The sequence below is a fragment of the Branchiostoma lanceolatum genome, chromosome 11 (genome assembly GCF_035083965.1).
Source record: "Branchiostoma lanceolatum isolate klBraLanc5 chromosome 11, klBraLanc5.hap2, whole genome shotgun sequence".
In the NCBI taxonomy this organism is placed as follows: Eukaryota; Metazoa; Chordata; class Leptocardii; order Amphioxiformes; family Branchiostomatidae; genus Branchiostoma; species Branchiostoma lanceolatum.
The window spans coordinates 3,895,415-3,921,333 of record NC_089732.1 but is presented as its reverse complement, the minus strand read 5'-3'; the positions used below and the strand labels follow the sequence as shown (position 1 = coordinate 3,921,333).

The following is a 25,919-nucleotide window of genomic DNA, read 5'->3' as shown; positions in this document are numbered from 1 at the left end:
GGTAAAGAGGGTAACAAACGAAAAGCACACTTACATGTAGCCCACACTGCAAGCACCCGTGCGGTCAATTTTGGTACTGCAACGACTGTAGCCCTTACCTTTGACCCAATGACGCACAGTGGTGTTCTGTAATTTGTTGACAACAGAGTTTAAGTAAACTCATCCCTGGTAAATGGCTTGTGGCTCAAAAGGATGAGGAGTTCTTGATACAATATATAAGACCAGAAATAATGATTCTATTCTGTTTTTGAGTCGCAATCCAACATATAGTAGTGAGATTTTTCAACAAAAAATGTCACAAATTTGACAAAGAAAAAACACACCAGAGGATGAATTTACAAAAGCTTCGATCAAGGAAAATATTAGTTCACCAGCATTTTCACATACACATCGCAAAGTTGAACGACATAAAATTCAAACTGGCCATGGACTCAAAGCTCCTTGGCCTTGGACCATGATACATTCACGTTACAAGGGCGGTAAAGAGTTCAATTTGTTGTATTTAGGTGTGGTCACCAACGCAAAAATGCTTTTCCTTGTGCCATTCTCTATGGCTTTCTAGTTGTTAAGGTTAAGGGTGTATTTTTAGAACGTGTTTACACAATTCATGGGGATTGTTTCCTGGAGACCAAAGGCCAATACTAGTATGTGGAACAGATATCACCTTACGCAGCAAACCATTCATGTGAACAATGCCCACATGCGTACGGCGACCGCGAAGGAACAAGTTGTACAAAGGAAATTCTACAAACTCGACCTGAACCTTCTTGCTTTGACAAAAAAATGCCATTCACTGCAAAACCGAACGACCGTGATATGACACAATACTCATGTAGCGGTACGAAAAACTTCCCCTCTGTTGTTTTCGCGCGCTGGACTGTTTACCTTGGTGACGTCCGTGTTCAAAGGCCACCTGTTAACGCTTTTAGCTCAACGTCACGAATCCAAACAATACAGGGAAGGAAAGGGGAAATCACCTGAGACCGTGCTACTCTTTTTCATAGGGGTGTGAAGACGTACGTTTTCTTTTAAAAGTGTGGATATGTCTCAGTACAACTTTCTTAAAGGATTGGGAGCTTTTGTCGAAGACTATAGCATATCCGTTGTTGTACACACTAGCTCCATACTTGGCATAAAACGCTTCATTTTGTAATATCCGGACTGGCTCAGAGAGAAACACATATCCCCTTCAGGAAATGTAGTCGTCCGCGCCGCTACCTAATCCCGGTTTTGCGAGGGACTTTTTCCCACCTGCTTACGCCCATAAAAAGCCTTAGTTTCCGCCTACGATCAAACACTCTAGTCGAACGCAGCGGTTACCTGACGCAGGAACTGATCTAAAATGCTACAAACGCGGTAAGTAGTCACATCTGTGTTTTGTTGCGTATAGATAATACGTGGGTGCTGTTTGTGGTAAGGGATGTTGTGACTAGTTAAACTTCGACAAGGGGCGGTGTTAAAGGTACTCAAGGAAGTCTGAGTGTATGTGTGGCGACGGATAATGCTGTTTGTAGCGGCTAGCTATACGTTAGGTTTGTCTAAAGTTTGTGTCTTAGATTATCTTTGGAAGAACGGTCACTCTAGAGTTCAAACTTAATTAAGATCTGTGCAGTCTGTGAATGAATTCTTTTGGTAAAGAAAACAATTGAACTGAGGCATCGGAATCGTAAGACTGAGTTCACCCTTCCTGATTCATCCTGCCAATTGGAACGCACATTCACCATAGCTCGGATCTGTTTTGAGATATTCCTTTAGAGATCTTCGCAGGTTTCCGAACCCTTTCCATTATGATGGGGTAGGGTTTCAGGTGAAAAATCCCAGGGGGGCTTTGGCGATAATCAAATAGGCGACCCGGCTGGCGATCAACAAAAAAAAAAGCATGACAACCTCGATCGATGTAACCAAATTTTCATAGTCTAGATACTAGTATGTCGTTATGGCGAAACTTCTCTAACTCCGTTTTCTTTTTTCTCTCTCAGGCAAATCCAAGCCTCCGTGCTTACCTGGCTAACACTGGCTTCATCGCTAGCCATAACAGCGTCAGGTCAAACAGGTAAGTGTGTAGCCTCCATAGCAGGCTCTAACCGGGCCAGCCCGGAACCATCAGCCAGCCTGTAACCATTTTGCCCGTGGTTACAAACTGGCTGATGGTTGCGGGCTGGCTGCAAAAATTGTATTGTTTATATAATAATAGCCCCCTCCCCCCAAAGGCCAGTAGAGCCTGCTATGGAGGCTTTAAGTGTGAAGGAGCGGTGTTGTGTTGCTCTATTATTGCCGAGCTGTGTACACATATGGACAGAATTTCCCGGTAAACTTCCGTTTATACGTGACTCGCCCTTAACGCTTCAACTAAAGGCCATAGAAAACAACTTCATTTACGAGCAGAATTGGTGTCATATGTCAGCTTCTTTATTTGTCGCACTGTCCTCCCCAATGAGAAAAGGGAAACGTTTTTTCTGCTTCAACTTAAGGTATTATTTTGAGTCCGGTTGTTTGTACGTTTGTGTTTCCGGTGTGTAAGTGACTTTGTATATTCCAATCTTAGTTTGTTAACCCCACCTATGGCCATGGGAAAACGGGCAATGTAGCCATATGTTTGTTTGATATATGAGTACACCTACTCATTTATGTTAGCATTATCAGCAGTCTTGCCCAAGGACACGTACTGTGTAACAATTCTTCGAATTCATTGTAACAACGCGGAGCATTAGCATGGATGTCATCCTATTTGATTGATATTTACGTGGGCTCCCATACTCGCTCCCTCCCACTATATTTTGTACATGAGTATGGGAGCCCCTGTTGAACAGTATAGGATGGTAATCAGGCTATAGCTAGCTCTGTCAAGGAAGCAAGTACGGGGTCCGGAGTCCGGTCCGGTCCGTAAACTAAATAGGATTGCACACAGGCAAGCGGAACATTAATAAAAACGACCAGTGTGTTTGAGATGGTCTCGAATTTTGTAATAATACTCGTCGCTCGAATTTTCTTTTATTGAGGCTTTTAAGTTCATTTTCAACATGGCAATGAAAGTAGGACTATCAAAGAAAGTGATCACGTTTCATGATGAAATACCAGTGGTGGAGATCAGTGGTGGACCTAGGGGGTAGTATGCATTGGGGCGTTTGGCGTCATTCGTGTCAAAACCACTATGCTAGCTGGTTGTATAGTCCATTGATGATTTTCCTCCATTTGCCTATGACCTGCGATGTTCTCTCCATCAACTTCAAGCTACCGTCTGCATTTACTAAGGGTATGATGTATTGTTTTACGGAAAGTTCCGAACAGCGAATTGAGGCTCGTAATACTGCCGTTTTGTTTCAGACGAAAAACGTTTTGAGGAGGGCTGCTTCTTCGACGGGTTCAGCGAAAATCCCACGGTAAGGTGTCTTGTCAAAACTTGATCGAGCATAGGCCTCACATAAAGCACGTTTGCCATCAACCGTTGCATTGAGGTCACCTTGTGGCGCCGAATTGTAGCCGCCCAGACCCTTGCGACAGTTCCACAAAATGCTAGTGTGGAGCAAATATGTATCTGTTGCCCATGTTTATTATGTGATTGTAAACCCTGCACCAATTCAGCACTAGAAAGGCTGCCATTGCACGGGTAATTCCTGACCTATAAACACATTATATTATTATTATAATCATCATTAGCATTATTATCATAGCGGACACTAAAGGATTTCTTAGTTACCTGACTGTGGTCATAATATTTTTCCATCAACGTTCCTCATCTTTATTTCGCAGGGGTTTTTGGACATCGCCCTTGCGGACACGGGATCCATGACGCTACAACTCGACCAGATAGTTCACGAGTTTACCATGGACGAGAACTGTGAGTAGAGTTTTACGACTTCATTGAAAGAAAAAATGATTTGAACCAAGGAGTTTATAGAGCATCCGAGTTTAGACAAAGCCGTTACTTCCAGATCTAGGACTGGTTCTGGTCCTTTTTTGGCGACGCCTCTGGAGCGGAGTTTGTGAACTAGTAATTAGGACTAGTGGTGTGGATCTAAACCCGAGTTTAGGTTTAGGTTCGGACTCGAGTCCAGAGGTTAAGGTTCAAGATTCAACCTGAACAATAATTTTGGAATATTTTTTCGTGTTACATGTAAAATTGCATATTGGCAGATATTTTACACGTAATTTGAAAACTATATATACGGAATTATATACAGTCAGTAATTAACACAAAAGTTCAGTTATAAACACAAAAACAGCAATGTTTTAATATTTTTCTAGTGCAAATTTCACGATTAAAGGAAGGTTTAAGATGGTTTAAAACAAAAAGGAGTGTATGAGTGAGAGAATTTTTTTTCAAGTCCGGACTTGTTTCCAGACGTTTAGGTTTTATTGGACTTGAACCTAAACGTTTTACAAGTCCGGAACCGGTCCGGCCGGACCGATCCGCACCACTAATTAGGACCAAGTTGAAAATATTCTGAAATCCCTCTAGACATTCCCCATGCTTGCAGAATTCGTTTCTATTTGCACATGATTGTCACGATCATGTAATGATTCTTAAACAACAGGACAGAACAGTGCTTCATTTGGGATGATGGGAGGTGGTGAACATTATTTTTCTTCTGTTTCTTGCAACTAAATGTATGATCACTAGGCAGTAGTAGTGGGCAACCTCAAGATAACCGTACACACTCACGTCGTATCTTCAGAAAGGACGCTATAGCCGCATAGTCCCTGTTTAGAACTTTATTTAAGTCCACATCTAGACTAGTGTGGCTTTCTCGATTGTATAAGGCTCGAATGAGCCAAGTAAAGTGTGTCCTGTCTTATAAAGATCACGTGTAAAGTGCCCTGGTGGCTTAACCAATCACAGTTCAGCAAATAACATGCTTATGGTAGTGCAGTTTGCACTCTTAGGTCTAAGTGCACTACATGACCTCACAAATGTATGATCACTACTAGTCAAATTGTGATATACGAACGTGTTTCCCTCTCAGGTACGCTGATATTCCGCAGCCCCGTGCCAGGGCGCATCCTTCCCGCCGACGCCCCGAAATTGTGCGAGATTGTGGACAGCGAGAAACACCCCCATCTCGTCCTGCAAACGTTAACAGAGTACAACAGGACAAAATTCCCAGAGTAAGGGTCTCATCTTGACGTTTCAAGTGATTACAAAAATAGTTGTCTGCACAGCATGTTTGTATGTGACACTACAACTCGAGCCTGGTGTGCTACGCTTATACCGGCTATATAGATACAGATACAGAACTTGCAGAACACAAAAAAATGTAACATAATAAGCCACCGCCATGTTGGTGGTACGAATAAATCCAAGATGGCGATAAGTCCTTCAAAACGCGCGGAAAACTTGGTATAGGAGTTATGCAGATGCTGTGCTCTTTTTAAAAAATGTATGAAAAAACAAACAAAAACAACAACTTGAAGGCATATTGACCGTCAGACGTATACAGATATCAGCAATGAGGTTTCACGCTTCTCATACCAACATGGCGGCAGCTAACTTACTTCATAGTCACGTGACTTCGAACACCCATATCATTTCCCCTCAGGCTGTTCCGAGGAACGTTCAGAGATGACGGGGATCCGGTCCTGGAGGTCAGAACGGTCTGGACGTCCACACAAGAGCCGGTTAAGCTGCACTGTCACGTGAGCAACTACACATCGGCACAACTCGACACCCCGGTCGGCGCCGTGGACTTCACCTTCAGGATCACGGTCAAAGGTCGGGGACTTACTCCTGGTCGAACTACGCCCTCCACTAATTCCTACGCGTGCCATTTACCAGTGTTTATTTTCAGTCTCAGTCTCAGTCTAAGTCTAAGTCTAAGTCTAAGTCTCAGTCTCAGTCATAGTCTGAGTCTCAGCCACAGTCTTGCTGGCTTGCTGTCTTACTTACTTAATTACTTACTTAGGCCCTTTGCCCCTATCAGAACATAGGCCACCGATGATTGTCCTCCACTGTACTCGTCTCTGGGCCTTCCTTCTGAGGTCATGCCAGCTACTGCTGATGCTCTACGTCTCCTCCTCGGTGTCCCTCTTCCAGCTGTTCTTTGGGTGTGCCCTATCCATGACCATTTCCTCTTGAGCATCTGACCTCCCACTGGGCTTGCTGTCTTGCTTATCTTAATGCCTGGATGTCTAACCTTCATCAACATATGAATAACCCATCCACCCGTCTCCCCCAGCCTGCCCGGAGGGACGTTACGGGAAGAACTGCCGGGAGACGTGCCTCTGTCAGAACGGCGCCTCGTGCCACAGCTTTAACGGCGCCTGCTACTGCGCACCGGGGTGGACAGGACTGTATTGTGATAAGGGTAAGAAATCTCCATCATCGACGAGTTTAATCTTAATCCAAAATGAATGAATAGATTAATCAAATTCGCCATTTCTTTATCCTTCTTCAGGGTTACTTAACGAAATACTCTGGGTACGTGGCATCATGAATGGGCAAACGGTGTGTTGGACGTGGACGATGGCATCGCCATTCGTCCAATTTGACAGTTACTTAGTAATCATAAGGCATTTATTAAGACGATGAGATAATAATAGCTGAATTAAATAGCATAGACAGACATATATTTTATTGCAACGCTATTGTACATGTCAGTTATAGAAGTAAAATATTCTACAGGATGAAATAAGCCATATATAACGCTTCAAGATTCAATTCTTCTGTTATGCTTTGATTCATGAACAGTTATCTCCGAGGCCGGCATCGTTTCCACCAAGGGGCTGGTGGAACCGACCTACGTCAGCGAGAACGTCACGATGACGTGTATGGGGTACAACCTGAATGACGTCACCAACATCACCTGGTACAAGAACGGGTCAGAGGTCGTGGACAGCGAAGAGACGAACGTCACGCTGAGCTACACGGAGGAAGGGTACGTGGAGGGGATTTATGTTTGTATTTCCATTGAAATATCGTTGAATTCGTCTTTTTTGGTGCTTTAGGTTGATTGTAATACGGTTTATTCATCTATGCACACAAACGCACTCACACACACACAGACACACACACACACACACTAGAACAGACTCATACACACTCACACAAGCATACACACATACACACACACAAACGCACACAAACGCGCGCACACACGCACACACACACACAGACACGCATATACAGACACACACACACAAACTCACAAACACACGCACACGCACACACAAACACAGACTCACACACACACACACACTCACAAACAAACAGACAAACAAACAAACACACACACACACACAGACTGAGAGAGAGAGAGAGGGGAGAGAAAAACAGTTCCCATCTATTCTAATATGTTTCTTAATTGCACTCCTTCCACGCAGTCTGCTGCAATCCACCATTGTCCTGCCCTACGTCATGGACGAAGGCCACGGTGCTTACGACTGCATTGTGATTGTCGAGACGGCTCTGAACGAGACAAAATACAACGCCAGCAGGACAATAAATGTAAAAGGTAAACAACAAGATAATCTATTTGAAGCTTGAAGACAAAGTTTTTACGCTGTAAGTGTTAAAATAAATCTAACACGGAAAAACACGAAACATCTACCATCTTTGATTATAATGAAAGCTCATCTGTGTTGGTAGTAATCATAATACAATGCTAAACTTTCTTCCAACACTAAGGTATTCACGGATCGAATTTTCGACGACCACTGTCGCCTTCTTCAGGATCAATAATGACCAACACTGCCGAACGTAAACTCGCGAGAGTTACGGACACGTGACTCTATTGACACATGCCACTGCGGATACGTGACGTCAGCAATTGGTCAAACGTGCCAGGAAGTTTATAACGCCCACTGTCTCTGTTGAGTGACGGCTGGAGTGCCCTGATTTCAGAATTCTGAATTCAGAATTCTGATTTCAGAATTCTGGACACTGAACAGGACTACTTCATGAGAGGTATAAAGGAGGCCATATATATCAGGGCACTCCAGCCGTCACTCAACAGAGACAGTGGGCGTTATAAACTTCCTGGCACGTTTGACCAATTGCTGACGTCACGTATCCGCAGTGGCATGTGTCAATAGAGTCACGTGTCCGTAACTCTCGCGAGTTTACGTTCGGCAGTGTTGGTCATTATTGATCCTGAAGAAGGCGACAGTGGTCGTCGAAAATTCGATCCGTGAATACCTTAGTGTTGGAAGAAAGTTTAGCATTGTATTATATCTACCATCTTTATTGATCTTCGTTAAAGACGATCGAAAACGTCGCATACAGCACGCCTTTTAATTTGCATGTGCTGCATTTACAGTATGACAACTTTTCCCGTTAGAATACGTATTCTAACACATGTTGTGAATTCTTAGTTTGACTTGCATTGCGTACTTGTCCCTGCCAGGTTGCCCGGACGGCATGTGGGGTTCCCGTTGCGAGAAGACGTGTGCGTGCCCCGCCAAGTCCACCTGCTACCGGGTCCTGGGCTGCGTGTGCTGGGCCGGACTCACCGGGACGGAGTGTAACCAACGTAAGGCTCAGTCTCCGAGTACATCTCTGGATCCGCTTCTGTCTATTGTTTTTTTTTATTAGTCAAAATAATACAACTGTACATAAAGCACCATCCAGCAAATCAATCATAGTATTACATAGAGTGTGCCATTTACCAACTTCTCTTGTCTTCCCCTCCTTGCTGCGATTATATATTCTAATTGGTAGAATAAGTTAACGTACTTAATGAATGTCTGAAAATTTAAATATGATTTGCCTCTGCTTTGAAATATATGTCTTTTGGACAATAGAATTATAAGATTGTCGAGACAATTTTCGGAGGATAAATTTCCAAATATAACATTGAAGGGGTTTAAATTCAAATTCTATTGTTTTGTTTGCGCGTCTTGCCAGTGGTGCCTTTCCTCCTTTCCCCTCGACAAGACAGCCGGGTATCAATCCTGTTCAGAGCTCCAGTTCTCTCCAACGATCGCTTCTCCGAGGAATATTCGTCGATCGCAGAGCCGGAGCTTGAATAGAGTGGATACCGGGTTGTCACAAAGACGTGTACCACTAGAAACGTACAAAATACCGCAAAAAGGCGTTCTCAACGCAATTAGTACAGAAGCCATGTCCTGAAAGAGGCCTAGAAATGTGATTTCGTTGCAGCCATCTTACAGAAAAAGTTTGAGCTAATTTTGTGGTAGAGGGGCCTTAACTCAATCACCCAGCATGATTTTTATGCTCAAATTGTGGTACCACTTTTTGACTGACGAATCGTTATAGCAAAATATGAGCAACATTCTTTGCTCCTGTCCTAAGTCTATCAAAATCTGAAAACTATAATGTTGACTGTAAATAATCGTGAGGCCACCTAAACGTCAACGTCCTTTTTGATGACAGAATGTGACGAACTACCGGACTGGAAGACTTCGCCGATGTGGGGAGAAGACTGCCAGTTCAACTGCACGTGTGAAAACATGGGCCTGTGTGGCATCCACTTCGGCAACTGTAGCTGTCCGGACGGCTACATGGGAGACAACTGCGAAGATGGTCAGTGAAATAAATTTTAAGTTTTTCTTCAAGAAATTTGTCTGAAAGTGGCTTTAGTATAACCGTTTAGCACCTAGAAACACGACAAACTTATTGTCAGCACGTTTTCTAAATTCCTGGTGTAAAACAATTGCAGTTCAGTGTAGATACCTTAAGCTTATTATATTCTATGTCGAATGGACAACACTGTGTTAAACGTTCTGTAGCGGGTCTTCTGAGACGGCTTTTGGAGCGCTCAAAGACATCTTTTGACGGTAATGATAGCATTCCAGTATCCTGGTAAAACATTAGGAAACACTTGCGACATGTACGTACACGCCCTGGGAGATCAGTCCGTACATATCTAATGATAAATTTAAGGCTTTTTGATTCGCTTCACACAAATAGAGCCCTGAATTGCTCTGCTATCAAGATCATTCCAATCATCATTACTGATATTTCGAATTGATTGTAGGTTTCCCTTTGTTGCACTTACAGCGTGTCCGGATGGAACGTTCGGGACGAACTGTACGGGGAACTGCACATGCGCAGACGGCGAGTTCTGTAGCCCCATCAACGGAGACTGCGTGAAAGGTGAGACGAACGTTCTGCTTTGCATCTACGTGACTATAACGTCATTAGGCTTCCGCCATATTGGATTGTTAAACACACCTGCTAGACATTAGACTGTTAAATGTTTTCTTTCTATTTCAGCATATATTTGCTTTTTGACCCCGCATATCCAGAGAGCGACAGAATATGCTTTCTTTAGAATCATCGTGCATTTTGAAAGACAGAATCCTAGAATATATAATCAGTCATTGTAAGGCCTAGGGATTCTGTATGTAGGTTTGGAGCGTCACCTGATGGATTTTGGGTAAACTGCAACCACCCCGCCACACATGCATTACCGACTATGGCCGTGAGCAAGGTCATCTGTGGTTGGGCTTTGGTCGGCGAGGTTTCCACGGAAAGTCTACTTTAAGGATCTCGTAATTCACAAATACCTAATTTTTTTCTGACAGAAACATCGGTGATCGACGAACCGTGGTTCCCTCCCGTCATGAGCTTCGCCGGGGCTTTCGTCTTTTTGGCGGCAATCGCTGCCTACCTAACGGTCAAAGTGCGCAGGCGCAACGCAGCTAAGTACCTCCGACTGGAAGGGGAGGACGAGGAAACCCTAGAAGTCGTGAAGGTGAGGAGACGTCTCGGCGCATTCTTAAATCTATGCAAACTAGCTTGCAGCTTATTAAGGGCTTTATCTTATTATGGCCTACAAAGATCTTACAAAAGTCCTGCGCCTACGCAATGCAAGTTTGAAAGAACAGGTTTTAAGTGGATTTTCTCTCTCTTCTCTCTTTCTCCCTTTTCTCTCTCTCCCCCTGTGTGTCTGTCTCTGTTTCTATCTGTATGTATGTATGCATGTATGTATGTGTGTGTGTGTGTGTGTGTGTGTGTGTGTGTGTGTGTGTGTGTGTGTGTGTGTGTGCATATGCATGTTTGTGTGTTTGCATGGGTTTTGTGTGTGCTTGCGCGAGCTCGTGTGTGTTTGTAATGTTCTTCGATGGATAATTCCTGCTATGTCTGATCGCCTTATTGTGAAATGTGCCACAACGTGCGAACCCTCTCTCCTCGCAGCGCATCGTCCAAGAGGAGAACAGCTCTTCCATCCACCAGGTGACGGTTGAGGAGATCCTGACGTGGGAACTCCCGCGAGAGGAGCTGAAGACCGTACGGATGCTGGGGCAGGGCGCCTTCGGGGACGTGCTGCAGGCGAGATGGACCCGCGGAGCCATGCAGGAGGAGGGCAACGGCATCACCGTGGCAGTGAAGAAGATGAAGGGTGTGTGGATATCTCTCGCAATGAATGAATGAATGAATGAATTGTTATAATATAACGGCATCACCGTGGCAGCCAAGAAGATGAAAGGTGTGTGACTGTGTCGATATCTTACGCAATGAATGAATGAATGATTGAAGGAAGGAAGGAAGGAATTGGTATCATATGATGGTATCACCGTGGCAGCCAAGAAGATGAACGGTGTGTGGATATCTCTCGCAATGAATGTTTGAATGATTACAGGAAGGAAGGAATAATCATCAGGAAGATAAAAGGTGTGTAAATATATCTAGATCTTGCAATGAATGAATAAATGAAGCAAGCAAGCAAGCAATGAATGAATGAAGCAAGCAACAGTAAATGATTAAAGCAGCTATTGACGAAGGAAGGAAGGAAGAAAGAAAGAAAGAAAGAAAGAAAGATAGGAAGGAAGGACATGCTATGATATTACCGTATCAGTCAAATAGTGGAAATTCAAATCTATGTTTTGCATCAACTTTTTAGTTCTCTTTGATTCAGGGTATTCGAATTCCTTACTTAAGACTTTCTTGTTCTTAATCGCACAGACAGCTCCTCTACCAAGGCCGTCCGTGACTTCCTGAAGGAGGCCTACCACCTCATCAACATCGGACATCACCGCAACATCGTCAACATACACGGCATATGTCTGCAGGAAGGTTAGTAACGTACTAGGGTGCGCAAGCCATCTATATATACAATCAAACCTGCACAAGTCCCTTGAGCGGTCGCGGTAGACAGGTGGGTGGCGGTGAGGGAGTGGCGCCCCCCCCCCCCCCCCCCATTTAGGAGCCAGAAGCCACAAAGCCACCAGCCTGTGCCACCTGTACCAAGATGAGACCCTTACAATCTGAGGTTTGGCATGTAGACGAATTAAGAAGAAGTGGTTAGACTGTACGTATTTGAAGATAAAACTTTACAATTCCTTCCTACAGCATCTGGTGACCACAAGGTTTATCATACTTCCCCCCCCTGCGATTTACACGAGTTTTATAACTTGCATTCAGTATATGAAACAGATGATGACTTTAATGCTCTAACTTATACTGTAACTAGGTCTACTCGTAAGAGAGACAACAAGAATCCTTGAATGAGTGATATCCTACTTAATGATATACCAACTCGACACCAATTGGCATACCATTCAACAAGCCACACAAACAGTAGCAATGCAGATATAGGAGTGGGGTAACTTTATTGCATCATTGATAAGGTCATGGATGAATTATCAACCTAAAAAATTCTTCAATATTACGGTCGACAGTAAGAAACTACAGTTATTTGTCAATGTTAATGAACTAAATGTAAAGTCTTTCATGCAAAAGTTACTATTAGGCGTATAGAAGAGAACTATGATACAAAGTTAATTTTGGCAGCGATATACAATATACAGGGATAGCACATCATATCATTACACCTCGGTAGGCGAGTCATCTACGTAGCGAAGGTACCAGAATTCATCAGTCTCTCTCTTGGTGTCCAGTGACGTCACTATCTGAGGCACGCCGTCGGCTACACTTTGTTTCCTTCCATTCCCTCCTGGCCTCGTTTTGGTCCGTCCTTGTTTCGGAAGTCTGTAGCACGTCCCGTCAGACACACTGCAGAACTCATTGAAGTCCCCTGCATCAATGTCACACGACATTTTCCCTTTATTCGTACGTCGCTTTGCGTTAAAAGAGTGCAGCTTTGGCGCGAGCAGACAGACGTCTTGTCTTACGGGCTGCGGTGAGCTTGGCAAGGAGACCGACCTTGATTTTTTGACTTCTGGTAGCTTGGGGACCGACGATATTACTTTCTTATGTCTCCCGCTAGCTGAAGAAGAGACAGAGGAAGGCGAAGAGGCTCTTTCGCCGTGTGCTTTGTTTCTGGAATGTTCAGAAGGAGCCTGGCTATCGCTGACGGACCTGTGTAGTTTCCTGTTCAGTTTCGGGACGGTTTGTCTCGGGCTGGGTGGAGGTGAGAGATCCGGACTAGAGAAACTCTCGCGCCCGCTGCTCGCCGAGCTGAGAGTCTCCCGTCCAGATAGACTCTTCGCCTTCCTGACTCTGAGCATAAAGTTGGGGGAGTCGGGGGAACTATTGCTGCGGATCCACGGGTGGAGGAAGTCCTTTTCTTCGTCAGACGAGGAGAATGTCCGTGTGACGCTGTAGGAGGGAACTGGAGAACCTGATTCCGACCTGCAAGACAGTTGTCTCGTCAGGCGTCTTGCAGAGATGGCGTTCGCGTCCACACTGGTTGTAGCTGTGTCTAGTGATTTCGTTAGCCGGCCACGAAGTAGACATGTATAGTTTTGCTCACAGCTTAAATACTTCGAGTTTTGAGGCTCGCTGTCTCTTTTGTTGACTTTGATAGCCTGCTGTCTTGTTAGGAGGCTCTCTAAAGATTTGGAGAGTTTTTTCTGTTCGCGGCGGAGCTCCGACATGATGTTGGAATGTTCTTTGGAGAAGCCCTCCATCTTTCTGTCGTGACGCTGTCTCTCCCGCGCCTGCGCCATTAGAGCAGACTTGGTTGAGGCGGCTAGGGACGCGGCAGGCTTCCGTAAGGCGGGAAATGTGCTCTCCGTGTGGCTGTTTATACCGTCCATTCTGGGGGTTTTCCCTGCGAAAACAACAATGACGATGAGTGTGACTCTTAGTTATAAGTTTGAATCCACCCACAACTTTATATCAATAGGGCGGTGCTGAACATCTCTGTTTCCATAGCCCTTGGGCCACACAGTTATGCAAGCAGTTGAGCAAGGGGCTAGTCCACCAGTCTATTCTCAAGGACAAATGGTACCCACGATAGCTGTAGTTAGTACAAACAAGGCATTGTCGATGAAAAATCAAATCTTAAAAACCCATACCAAATTGTAGCTACACTTAAAACCTTATGCAAAAAAATCACATTAAGAATTCTAAGCATAGGTACTTAAAAGCTTTATCCGTAATTTAAATTTTGTATCGTTATAACTCCATAAACCCACACAGTTTCATTTCATTACTCCGGGAAGGAGGATGACCTCCTTCTGGGAGTATTGGGAATGCATTTGTTTGCGCGTTCGCAGCTATTACTCACGATCCCGTTGTCGCATTGGTGTGTAACTTGGCATATCGTTTGCCTGGTTCGGCGTGGGGATGCACAATAGCTTTGTTACACCATAACTACTTTAAACGTCAATCCAATATCGTAATTGCACCCCTATAATTAATGCTATGTCCCACTGCCCTGCCATAGGGACCATGTTATAATCCGTTATGCATGACTGGAATACTTCAGGCAGATACGGGGTATAAATCTTCCTTACTTGCTGTGATCGTATAGTCACTGTTACATTGAAAAATAGACAACGTGCATCACCACACGCAACCTAGGAAACGATATACCAAGTTACATACCAATGCGGCAACGGGAATTGTGAGTTTTAGCTGCGAACATGTGCCGAGTGAGCTCCAGTCTGTGTATTAAGTATGCCGTGTCCCTCGCAACTCGCATACAGTATGTGCGCACGGGACGGACGATGTATTTTTACGCACAGTGTGAAAATGGCAAATCTCTGGACCTTCAAACTTACCACACTTGTAGTTTATAATACGGAGGCTGTGACAATGTAAAAAGTTTACACGGGATGAAAGATTGTTGAGAAATATCTCTCAGAAAAGTGCGCGCGCCAGTGTCACTTCCGGGTGGTTAGATCCGGTGACCTTTGACCTTCGTGAAATGTTACGATAATATAGATTTGCCTTTTTTATTGCAAATAGCTTGATAGCTATAGATCAGGCTGGCCTGCAATAAATTGTGGAAAGAGGATTTACTGCATATTTGTGATTTCTGATACATCTTAGTTGTAACTTGTAAGGCTGAATGGTTCGTTGATAATTGAAAAGGGGCCATCTAGATCTAACTTTGTGACTTTTCCCGGAATTTCTAGATCCCATCTGTGCCATGCTGTAAAAACATACTTTTCAGCAGGTTGACCACTCCTGTATTGAAAGAAAAGATAAACAAACACTTTTTCTTTACTTGCTCTAAAACACTACTTGGACTGAGCAGAGATGCAATTTGTGTGGGTCAATACTTGTACATACTATAAATACTTCACGGAGAATTGTGTCCTACGGACTCTTGTTCAACTTTCTGAACATTCCGTTTGGCCTATAGATGAGTGATCGCAGGGTTACATCCGCTCTTTGTTCGACCGGTGACAAGAAAATCCCGCCTTTGTTCTTTACCGTTGATTATTCCGCTCTATAAAAGACAGACAAAAGTTCCCGTGATTTACCGATTTAGAAATCGCCCGCTGGGGTCACCATTATCAAGATGATATCTGCTGTAATTATGTCCCAACAATTAGGTTATTTTTAGACCGGTATAATCATTTGATTTGGCGCCATTCTTATTCAAGATAATGACGATAGTTATACTATCAAGTTACGTTCAGATATAGTGTTTCCGAAAACGTATTATTAGTTATTTCAGCTGGAAATGAGAAAACATTGGTCTGTGTGGCACAGCCTCTCGCGGTACGGAGCGGTAGCTTAGGGAACTTCATCAGGACTGACGGGCGCTCCGGTGAGGAGCGCAATTTTATCCCGCTATTACATCTCATTTGTAACTACTCTCATTAATCTTATAAGGATGAAAGAAACACGTTTTTCGAAACAATTAAAGCGGTATTTCCGAGCGTTCAACATCTAGAAGACCTCCAAAAACACGTGAGACTTTTCTTTAGTCACTGTCACCAAATAAGAAATCAAACCCCTAAGTAATGTATGTAGAAATATTAGTTAGGTGTAGAGAATAGACACTTGTTACCCTTGTTACATTTTGTACTGTTTGTACCCTTGCAATTAGCCTAATGGCATGACTATGCAAATAAAAGTAAATTATCATTATTAAGGAAAACATATGCTACACAGACGTTTAGACGTCAGCATAGACAAAAATAGTAAATTGTCCGAGCTCAGGAGCATAAATACCTTTTATTTGTGTTCGCGAGAGCGTGAAGGTTTGTTTGACCCGACGTGCTTCAGTTAACTCAATTCAAAGGTGTGTTGACATAGATTTGTAAACGTAATCGTGACGTCAGCGGGCCTACCTACGTAGGCTTCTTGTTAATAAAATATAAGGGAAAACGGCATTTGGTTGAACTGAAATAAACTCAAAGGAGGCGCATGGCTCTGGGTCGTTTTGTATCTTTCTATGGTGTACTATGTTCCTCTCTGTAGTTTTTCTCTGGTGTGGTGAATGGAATTCAATAAACGCTACAAAAAGACTCGCAAAACAAGACGGAGTCACTCTATATCTGCTTGGAGATCTGGAAAAAGATCATACTTTTTACAGTGTATATATACCTCTGTAGTTTTGCTCTGCAGTGGTGAAAGGAATACATGGTTTTACAGTAAAACGCTACAAAAGGACATGCAAACCAATACTGAGCCAACCCATATCTGCTTGGATATCTGTACAAAGGTCTTCTCTCTTCATATTAAACAGCCAAATAGGTCACCATACGGTCTAGTATTTCTGGCTTATTGTACGGCGAAGAAACAGTGTTCTAATTCCGGTTGTTGACGGTGGCTCAAATGTCATTGTACCGCATCACCTGCATATACACAGGTAAATTTGGAGTTGGATAGGTATTCCTGATGTCGACCTGAGTACTAGTGTACCAAACCTGCACCAGTTCATATACTGGGTATATAAATGTATGTGGATTTTTGTTTGCCGTATCACCTGTGATATGTTAATTGAATAAAAGAAACTCTATGTTGATCCATATTTTCTAAAGTCTATTTCTTCAGAGGTAGATTTTGTCTAGTGCAGGTAATTTGACAAATATTTCAAGCCTTTTACTACAGTAAAATGTATATAGATAGGTCCGTATGAAAGCACGTTTCTCAAACAGTGTAACTGTTTGTCCGAAGCTCAGTCCAACGTTATTCGCAATGCCCACGTAACCACACGACTGTGCGTAGATAGTTGAACCCTTTGTTCTTTATGCATGCCTGGCTGAACGTACGTACGTGAGTACCTATTTTCACGGCTAGATGCGCTCATTCTTTCACTAGACTATGTTTACGCGTTGTTGTGCCCGTCGTCTGTGGTTACGCTGAGGCGTTTAGTTGGTTGATCGCTTATTTCTCTGTGCCTGACAGTTCGTCGGTAATTATGTGATCAGTCTTTGTACAAAGTGACTGACATGCGCCCATCATTGCTTCATTAGATGTGCTTAGTTTGAGATTCAGCCGGCCTGATTTGATCTGTGTCTGACATGTTTACACAAAGGTTTCGGACAATCAATTGAACGTTTGTGTGACAAAACTTAAGACATTCTGAATGGTATTACGTTAAGCCTACTTCACATACTCGAAAAGTCTATCAAACGTTCGGTTGGCGGACAGAAAGAAAACCTGACAAAATAGAAAGCCCGTCAAAAAGCAGACACCTTTACTCGGAGGGTTGGTGTGTGTAATAAATTTTACGCACTTCGTAGGACATCATAATTGTTGTTGCTGCTATTGTTCCTATTTGCTTTATTCATTTGACTTGTAGCAATGAATTAGGGATAAGAAAGTATCACCTACATATATCCACATGGCTTAGCATAGGTTGGTGTGCGAAATATCTGAGCGCACAGAAATGCACTTGGTTATCGTTAATCGTTCGTGTTGAGACTTTGGTTTTAAAACTTTCGCCTGGTAGCACATTTCACTTTCTATCTTTTTAGAAAAAACTGTCGGTACAAGAAAAAGGAAATAAGTTTTGGTAATCATATAGTAGATTGATCCAGGTACAGTGAATGTTCCCGTCTTTACTCAAGCGTAGAGCCTGTTTCATAGGTAAATATTACGTCGGAATGTTGACTTGCTGCCCTTATAGACATTAGTACACGAAATGGTGTTTGCCCTTTAGACTACTAATGTCTATTTGCAAGACAAGAGCAAATCATTTGTCTATTATATCAAGAATGGTTTCCGTTTTGATAGTCAATAAATGAAATGGCTCATTTACAGTAGTGACTTGCAACATGTTTCTGACTGCGAGAAAAGAAAATATTTCAAGAAAATTTACCTGTCACAAAAGACTCAAATAAATAAAAACTACAGTTTTACATCCAGGAGGATCTGTCCTTTTTTCTTCGATTTGTGCTTTCGACGATTTTCATAATTTGGTGTAAATGTTCTCTTCAAATTGAGGGTTACTAATTTCACTGTATGACACTCATAATTGCGGCGTTGCCTAGATGGCGAAGTATGATTGTAAAAACGCAGTTTAATTGGCAATCTTAATTATTTTCTTGGCAGTCTGTCTCTGAGCGGATAAATTGATTAGCATAAATTGTCTGCACAGGAAAGAAGCTAATCCCAAAGACACAAAACCTGACCTTACATAACCCGTGGCGTCATTTTTCATCACAGGTTAGACAATGCCTCCGTTCACAGTTCGATGTCACATTGGCATCGCGCTCGGCACGGCAAAAATGTTCTTCTACATATTGAGAACACGCCGAAGGACTGTTTGTATAAATCGCGTCGCTGCCATTGCATAGTTTCTGAACGTAAACCGTCTGCTAGGGAAACATCAATGTTGTTGAGATTTGAACCGAGTACAGCAAAGCCTTTGTAAAAACAGACTTCTGCTTTTGTGTATAATTATCCCTTACCTTTGCCGCTTGCAAGTCCGATTTTTGGGGCATAGGATTCTTGGTCACTCCAACAGTCTACCACTCAACCGTCCGTTCCGTGGGCAAGTTAGACTTCAACCTCAGTCCGGTCATGGTCACTAAGGGTACGGTCACATTCTACGTACGACACGTATACCTCAGTAAACTGAAGGGATTCTCGAGACGCCTGTGGATGTTTCGTACAAAATTCAGGCGTCCTCTTGTGAAGTAAAAGCTTGCCGTAGATCCTTATCGACGACAGGTCCTGTCATAGTCTCACTGGAAGCCCTACGACGACACAATTGTACGACGTACGCTTCTATATAAAGTCCGTGGCGTATATGACAACACCTGATATTCCTTGTCACACCGTGGTATTCAAAAAGACTTCCCAGGACACCAGGGTTAAATAAGGGGGTACAGATACTGCTGTGAGACAGCGCAGCTCACGAGGACAATCCGCCCCATTCTGGGCCGGTCTGAAGTCGGACAGGTGGTCAGGCACGGCCGGGTAATTATGCCTTATCAATCATTGAAGCTGCTTATTCAGGGATCAGTCCGTGTTTGTGATAACTTGTATCCCTGGGGACGGACGTCATACGGATAGGGTTACGGTTACTGTGCGTTGTTTACTTGTATCTGTACGCTTTGGTGAGCACGTAATGGATAGACTGTACATATACTGCGACTTGCCACTTTCATTCGAATTCTCATTCGATTATTCGTTCGATCTCTTGTTCGTTTATTCGATCTTTCCTGCATTTGCTCGATCGATCCTTCGATCGATCCTTCTATCGTTCGATTGTTCATTCATTCAGCCCAGTCCAGCGACAACCTTGGAACGTAATCTCAAAGCAGATGTTGGGGGAGTGACGATCATTAAGTTTTCTGACAGTCCTGAGGTTTTTTGACTCAAAAATCTCCGGACAGAAAAAAACGGGAAAGATCAGAAAATGTAGCGATCTTCCCTTCCACAATCTTGGAGATTCAAGCAACAAGTGGCCCTCTATGGCTTGCCATGGGGTTTTGGTGCAAGATGTAAGCAGTATAATAGAAAGTACACTTATGGCGCTTCTAAAAGGAGTCATAATCACATATACTGCAGCTGTAGGCACCATGATTTAACGCTGTTTTAGTAGGCTAAAACGTTTTAAAAGAAGTACTAATTGACATGCATCCAAATCAGCCTAAATCTTGTAATCCGAAAAACTCCAACCATCTCAAATATGTAAAGAGAATTTTCCCCTCAAAAGGGTATTCCATACCGCGGGGTACGCTGTGTTGTTTACTACATACCTTTCCTGTTACTTTGTAGACTCCGTAATTTGCCGACGGCAAAGGTCAATAATAAACATATTCTTATCTTATCTTTTTCTTCATCGTCCGCACATCCTCACAGAGACTTTGAAAGGGTCCACTCGCGCCCGAGGGTGTGTGGACGGGTTGCGTCGCATGAAACGCTCTCTCGTTTCCTTGCCCTGTCAATGATGTAACTGAATTATTAATGGGACACAAGTTAGAAAGTATACACTATTGTATGCCCATAACAGACACGGAATGATAACACCTGCAAAAGTCAGAAGAAGCAACATTTGTTTTCCTTGGCGTCGTTTGACCATTGAACGCAAATCTCATCCTCAGTGTGTTTTTTTTGCAACACAAAAGGCTGCAATTTCACCAAGAATTTGTCATTTGTCCCAGTGACATCTCGCGTTACAACTGTCTGGGTTCTGTCACAAGTCAAGCAGGTTTCGGATAATCATTTGCAAACTAATTGTGTCATTACAGGAGATCCGTAGCACTTTCCGTGTCATGCCGTTGTCTTCGCCGTGTATCAGACAACAGGTTGTTTAGCAAGGCCGACGCCTGTGGGATCACCCTACCCCGCCTGCTATCATTCCCACATGACTACCGTGTTTCACGATAATCAAAGCAATCTAAAACGATACCAGTGACGCAAAGGAAGAGTTCATTGTAATAGAGAGAAAGAAACCACCAACAACGACAATAACAATAAAAATGTTGAAAGAATCGCAAGACTTACCCAAATTTTCGAATCCTTTCCAAGACATGACGCTCTACAGTTAAAACGGGTACTGCATCGTTTCTATTGAACTTTTATTACAGTGACGTAAAGAAAGTTTCTATATGTACAACATACAGTACTAGGACGCTAGCAAGTGATAGTGCGATTACGATAACCAGAAATCTAAGGGCCCTGTCACACTTGTGCGTATATTCAACTGCGCGTGAGTTACGCATTTACATTTTTTTGCTTTAAGTAAGGTTTGCGGGGGAAAAGTTTTCTACTTTGACCCACCGTTGTGCAGCCTAATGATCGAACCTAAGAAATCACTTATTCGGCTGCAAACTTAACCTAAACCAAACAGATGTTAATACGCAACCCATGCGGGCTTGTATATACGCACAAGTGTGACAGGGGCTTAACGAGTGTACGTTAACCGATGTGTACCGTTTTTCCAGGTCCTCTGATGCTGGTACTGGAGTACTGCGAGCACGGCTGTGTCCTGGACTACCTGTGGGAGCTGGAGAAGAGAGGGCGGATGGAGACGATCATGGACCCGACCAAAGCCCTGGTGTCGGCGGAGGAGGGGCAGCGACTGACCGGGTACGCCGTGGATGTGTGCAACGGGCTCAAACACCTGGCCAGCAAACGGGTGAGTTTTCATCTGTTCATTGCGTCATGGTGTTTGACATTTTACGAGGTTTCACAGATCTTTACGTCACCCAAAGCTGTTTCTATGTGTGTGTTCCGAATGTCTAGATATTGAGGAAAGCTAGCTCATTCATTTAGTAACAACTTGAAGAATTGGAAATATCTATAGATTTTTCAAATCTCTAGTGATGGTAAAGGAAGTCGGATGGCACTAATAGTATAAAATCTTTTAATGTGTAGGCTTAGTCTGTCACCAACTCTGCATAAAGACCACATTGCGACCGCTTTTTGGTGGTCCCTTACATCATTTTCCATTGATCCAAGCATTGAAAATCCTGTCTATAGTAACCACCTGTCTAATGTATTGTGATAATTTTCTTCAAGTCTTTTGACTCAAGGTGGTTACTATAGACAGGATTTTCAATGCTTGGATCAATCATGATTATGGTTTTGACTGTATTTGGTTTCCGAGTTGACCAGTGTCACTTAACATTCTAGTACGTTCACCGCGACATCGCCGCCCGTAACGTGGTGATTCACGGGAAGGGGATGGCGAAGATCTGTGACTTCGGCCTCACCAGAGACGTGTACACCGAGATATACACCAAACAGGGACTGGTGAGTCCAACATTTTGTTTAAACCTTTGCTTAGTCATGAGAAGCTCAAATCGGCATGCAGGCCGCTGTTCATTGAGGTCATGAGAGAAGAGGTAAGGGTCAGATATAACATAACAGAGATACAGATTACATCATTTAAGTCCTAATAACTATATCAACATATATCGTTACATACACATGATATAAAACATATAGCGAAAGTTGGATTATGGTCCGTGTCCGTTCCGGCAGAAACTGAAATTCGAACTACTTTGAACCAATGATGACGTCCCTTTTTTGTAAGGGCAGGTGTCAGTCTCGAGCTTAGAGAGTTTGAAATTTTCTTGAAGAAAATATAATCATTCTTGTAAATTAAACATTGATCAAACACACAATTATTTCACATCTTTACTCGTGAATTTTTCTCCGTCAAGGTTGACGGAATGGTCTTAAAAATTTCATCATATGCAGCAAAATTCCGTCAAATGAAGGAACGACGGGTGCTGGCTAGAACCCTGATAAACAACCATATCAATAGTGATCGCTTTATAGACTATGACATTTTGTATCTTCAGAAGCTAGAACGATTATAATACTTGATACAATAGCCAATGTTTTTACTGTCTTCAACTCATCGACTTCTATTTCTCCTGAGCAGAAGGATGCCGCCCTGCCGTACAAGTGGATGGCCATCGAAAGTATGGAGGGAGACGGAGAGTGTACTCACAAGAGCGACATGTAAGTAAAACGTAGCATGGCTTCTGTACAAAACTAAACTTGTACAAAAGACCACGTCTAATCAAGTGCCACCTGGCCAATGTGACCACTTTTTGGTGGTCCCTTGGATAATTTTTCCATTGTCGTAAGCATTAAGAATCTTGTCTATAGTGATCGTCTGTCCACCTGAACCAGCTTTTATCGGTCCCATGATTGGTCTTCTTAGGCCATTTTGACTATACTGTATCCATACCTACAAAGCATGACATGTTTGCCATTTCCCCCTTCTAGAATTGCCCCAAATGCAAAATTGTATCTTCTTGTGCACAGCAACTCCATATCCCGGTATCATCAGGAGACATCACTAATCCTTTTGTACCCCCCCCCCCCATACAGGTGGTCATTTGGCGTCTTCCTGTGGGAGCTTGGAACTCTGGGTAAGTTATACGGATCGCCTCACTCGATGTCAAATGCACTGAGTTTCGTATCTTTATGAGAAATTTACTACTAGTGTTTTCATAAAAATGCAATTGATAATTACATTGACCAGTCATAGAGTCGGTGGCCCGCGGGCTACAATTGATAAAATAGGTCAAATTAGTTGATTTCGTTTCCTTTCGTTTTCAAGAAAGGCATACGGTTGACAAGAAGATTGTAATACTCCTTTTATCACTTCGCATTTGTATTTTGTATTTATTAGCAATGAGACAAGTCATTACACTGGGTCAGACTAGGCAGCTCGCTCTGGTAACAGCTGACCCATAGAAATACAGACAAACATACAACTTAACATACGACGTGTACTTAACCTAGTACATAATCTGCAAATAATAGAATCCAATATTCATAACAATTTACATAGGGACAACACATAGCAATACTTTGTTGAGCATTAGATATGTTAAATATTGTATTACCCTATGCAGGTAAGACCCCGTACCGCGGAATGGACAATGCTTTGCTGGTGGAGGAGCTGCACACCGGCTACCGCCTGCCCAAACCGAAGGGCTGCCCCCAGCCGCTGTAAGTTTAACTATTTTGCTAATGTATCCATTAATTAGTTTTTAAAGACACAACATTGCCTTTCCAATTTTAACAAACTAAGTTCCATTCATTTAATTATGTAATGACAAATACGGAAACTAGCATCAGTACCATGACTCTGCAAGGCTTACATCTTGAAATTAAGGAGAAAAAAATCAAAAGCGAAGAGAGAAACAGGCGTCGAAAACAATCTCTTTGGAAAATACATCCGGTAGACTTTTGCATTCATTTGTGAAAGAAATGTGTGCCATTCATAACAACAAGATCTATGGTCCTAAGATTGACAATTGTGTTGTTGCTCCTGCGCATGCAGGTACGACCTGATGTTCAGCTGCTGGCAGGAGGACCCGGATACGAGGCCGGAAGCGCTGGAGATCTGGCTGAACCTGGTGGACATCAAGAACGCTAAAACGGTAAATAGTCATGACTTCAGCTTAGTTTGTTCGATGCTTAAACAGTTGGCTTAGGTCACTGAAAGGAGGTCATAGTTTCATTGACTGTTTATTGTCTTATAAATTCCGTCATTCGTTAACCTACTGCCTGCCAAGGTAGGCGTTTTGGTACCACATTTGTGTTGTTTCACCCGAGTTAGGCAGCAAAGAGAAGGTTAATAGAATAATTGTTAAGGTTTGCATTGAAGTTAATCTGTGTTAGGATGTACATGAGGGGAAAAGACTGACGTACATCATAAACCTAGCAGCGATTCTTCAATGAGTCACAACTGAAGTTACTAGCCCAAGTCACTGGGTGAAGAAATCAGTTCTTTCCGCGGTGAAGACTGTTAGAACTGTATCTTTATCTATATAGCCCTTTGGCGTAACAAACCAGCTTAGCAGGCACGCGACGTGGCAGCAGCTGGTTATATTACACCGAGCGACCTGTTACGTCTAACCTTCGAATTCGTTAAACTGTAAGTCAGCCTTCCATGAATTAAGATTTCTTCATTAATTTCTCAGCATTCACAATGCATGATTATGTCCTGCAGGGCTTCTTCAGTTACGTGTGTCAGAGTCCCGCCATCGATTACGTCCCTGATATTGCTGATGCACCTGACGCTCCGAACACACCTGCCATCGCCGACGTGCCCGCCGTCGCTGAGGTGCGACCAGGCCGAGGACCTGTCTCACGTCTCGTACCGTCCACAGGTAACGCACCTGTGGACGTCGGCCGCGTCATGGACGTCTCTGAAGTCTAAAGAGAGAGTCAGTATTGGTATCAACCTCCGTTGCAGACTCCTTCCGGCTGTTTTTTTTTCAAGTTACAGTTTTATTATTACATTTTTTTCTTATTTAGTTTTTAGTCATTGCTGGCCGGCGATAAGAAAAAAAAATGATAGTAAATAAGAAAACGGTAACTTGAAAAAGAAAACAACCGGAGGGAGTCTGCAACGAAGGCTAATTGGCATAGCCTTGAATCCAGTCTTGTTGACTCCGTGAAACGTAGAACTTTAATATTTTTCAGATTCGCTGCGTACACTGTGGCCAAGAAAATGCAAATAGGACGCCAACATGGCGGCGGTACTAGTTCTACACGAGCGAAATGTGTATCACTTGAATTTAACATGAGACTGATTCATATCATTAGGGATTGCCATTGTTGTTCTGAACACAAAAAGGCAAACTTGTACATTTTTATACTTCTGTGTATATCTTGGTTTGATATTTAGAAGCAAACATACAGCAAGATTTAGTCTAAATTTCTGCAAGAGTTAAGCTTTTTAAACAGAACAGTGTAGATGGCTCGTGTTGCTTTTATTTTACGTGACATGTTGTACTGCAGAAACCATAGAATAGTGAGATTGTCGGCGCATTATGCACAGCTTTGTGTGAGGTTTGAGTCTGTATTTGTTGCACTGAAATGCTGCTTTTGTGTGTATCGATGTTTCGATTAGCAATGTGACGAAACAATGTCTTGTATGTTGTCA

At 43.0% G+C, this 25,919-nt stretch overlaps 2 protein-coding genes across 2 annotated transcripts; one reads left to right on the top strand and one right to left on the bottom strand.

The window, feature by feature from the left end:
• Window positions 1-1,196: 1,196 nt before the first annotated feature.
• On the top strand, window positions 1,197-25,860 carry LOC136444797 (uncharacterized). The gene is made up of 22 exons (XM_066442538.1): window positions 1,197-1,356; window positions 1,980-2,053; window positions 3,325-3,380; window positions 3,751-3,838; window positions 4,965-5,106; window positions 5,538-5,710; window positions 6,174-6,302; window positions 6,686-6,872; window positions 7,318-7,448; window positions 8,340-8,465; window positions 9,329-9,478; window positions 9,956-10,051; window positions 10,483-10,652; window positions 11,096-11,300; window positions 11,864-11,974; window positions 21,445-21,638; window positions 22,136-22,255; window positions 22,893-22,972; window positions 23,348-23,388; window positions 23,878-23,974; window positions 24,309-24,408; window positions 24,981-25,860. Exons 1-22 carry the CDS (start codon window positions 1,343-1,345, stop codon window positions 25,188-25,190), a joined length of 2,694 nt encoding a protein of 897 aa, XP_066298635.1. The 5' UTR covers window positions 1,197-1,342; the 3' UTR covers window positions 25,191-25,860.
• On the bottom strand, window positions 12,494-19,626 carry LOC136444631 (uncharacterized). The gene is made up of 2 exons (XM_066442278.1): window positions 18,961-19,626; window positions 12,494-13,913 (listed from the first exon to the last, which is right to left on the bottom strand). Exon 2 carries the CDS (start codon window positions 13,897-13,899, stop codon window positions 12,727-12,729), a length of 1,173 nt encoding a protein of 390 aa, XP_066298375.1. The 5' UTR covers window positions 13,900-13,913; window positions 18,961-19,626; the 3' UTR covers window positions 12,494-12,726.
• Window positions 25,861-25,919: the final 59 nt, after the last annotated feature.

Excerpts from the sequence above, each read along its gene's own strand:
- LOC136444631 (XM_066442278.1), bottom strand. The coding sequence starts at position 13,899 with ATGGACGGTATAAACAGCCACACGGAGAGCACATTTCCCGCCTTACGG.
- LOC136444797 (XM_066442538.1), top strand. Across the intron at positions 6,303-6,685 it reads AGGACTGTATTGTGATAAGG|TTATCTCCGAGGCCGGCATC; the intron begins GTAAGAAATCTC and ends ATTCATGAACAG. Across the intron at positions 22,973-23,347 it reads TGTACTCACAAGAGCGACAT|GTGGTCATTTGGCGTCTTCC; the intron begins GTAAGTAAAACG and ends CCCCCCATACAG.